Source organism: Palaemon carinicauda, chromosome 21 (assembly GCF_036898095.1).
Source record: "Palaemon carinicauda isolate YSFRI2023 chromosome 21, ASM3689809v2, whole genome shotgun sequence".
NCBI lineage: Eukaryota > Metazoa > Arthropoda > Malacostraca > Decapoda > Palaemonidae > Palaemon > Palaemon carinicauda.
This window is the reverse complement of record NC_090745.1, coordinates 100,401,621-100,402,876: the sequence shown is the minus strand read 5'-3', so window position 1 is coordinate 100,402,876 and position 1,256 is coordinate 100,401,621. Positions and strand designations below refer to the sequence as shown.

Genomic DNA, 1,256 nt, shown 5'->3' with positions numbered 1-1,256 from the left:
AGAGCAGTCATATTATTATTATTATTATTATTATCATTATTATTATTATTATTATTATTATTATTATTATTAGCTAGGTTACAACCCCAGTTGGTAAAGCAGAATGCCATAAGCCCAAGGGCTCCAACAGGGAAAATAGCCCAGCGAGGAAAGGAAATAAATAAATTACAAAAGAAGTAATGAACAGTTAATATATGTCAAGAACATTAACAACATTAAAATAAATCTTTCATGTATAAACTATAAATATTAAAAAAAAAAGTAGAAGAAAAATAAAAAAGAATAGTGCGCCCGAGTGTACACTCAAGTAAGAGAACTCTAATCCAAGACAGTGGAATGCCATGGTACACAGACTATAGCACTACCCAAGACTAAAGAACAAAGCTTTGATTAAAAGTTGATTAAAAGCTTTTTGCCATTTAAATTTGATGTAAATGAAATAGATTTGTCTAGAAGCAATTCACTTACCGGCACCAAATTGAAATTGAAGAAAGTCTAACATAAAATCAAAGCTTAAGATTTTTCTAACTTCTCTTAACTTAGGCTTAATTTGTGGGGTTAAACCTCTCTTTAATAAAAAGTAACGCAAGACGAAGATTCTAAACCTTATGCTGATAATTCTTCGAACAAACTTTCTGTTATTTGTGTTGCAGAACGCTGAGCAATGTTTTCGTATCGCCTGTTGATTATATTGATCGTGAAAGTAACCAGACTAATGTTATCACTGACTGATAAGAGAATGGGCTATGCCACAAAGAACACTGAGTTGATTTGCTGATAACAAGTGAACTCTCATAACGTTGACTTGAAGTATAGAGTTAGAACAGACCTACATCTACAGTAAACAAAATGTAAGTACTGTGGCTTCATACATTGTGTCCAGGAGGCAAACTACACAACATGAGGTTCATGTGACAGTGAATTAGTGCGCGTAGATAACAAGTGTAAGAGGAAGCATGTATTTTCATATGCAAGTATATACTTATTTGGTTTCATCCAATAAATTATTCTTTTTCAAGTAATTTGTAAGATTAATTGTGTTAATTATGAAACAAGCATTGAGGTGAAAACAAAGTCTCGATGGCATTTATGTTGCATAAAGATTTGAGGTGGCAAAAATGACAACACATTAAGTGGAAAGTGAAGATACTGTATTGGGATTTTTGAAGGAACCCCTTTTAAATACGTGAGGTTTTTTGTATTAAAAAGTGGAATGAAGGTGGGGGTTGTTTACAACGATCATGTTATTGATTATG

The 1,256-nt window shown here is 32.2% G+C and overlaps 1 protein-coding gene across 2 annotated transcripts in view; it reads left to right on the top strand.

Moving 5' to 3' along the window:
• The first annotated feature begins 741 nt into the window (after positions 1-741).
• LOC137615360 (uncharacterized) overlaps positions 742-1,256 on the top strand; it is a 4,941-nt gene continuing 4,426 nt past the window's right edge. Inside the window, exon 1 of one of the 2 annotated variants that reach the window (XM_068345175.1) lies at positions 742-851. In XM_068345175.1, coding sequence (XP_068201276.1) covers positions 850-851 — 2 coding nt within the window. In that variant the 5' untranslated portion in view covers positions 742-849. Of the gene's footprint in view, positions 852-941; positions 971-1,256 lie in introns of those variants that run through there. The other variant, XM_068345174.1, reaches the window with a different exon arrangement.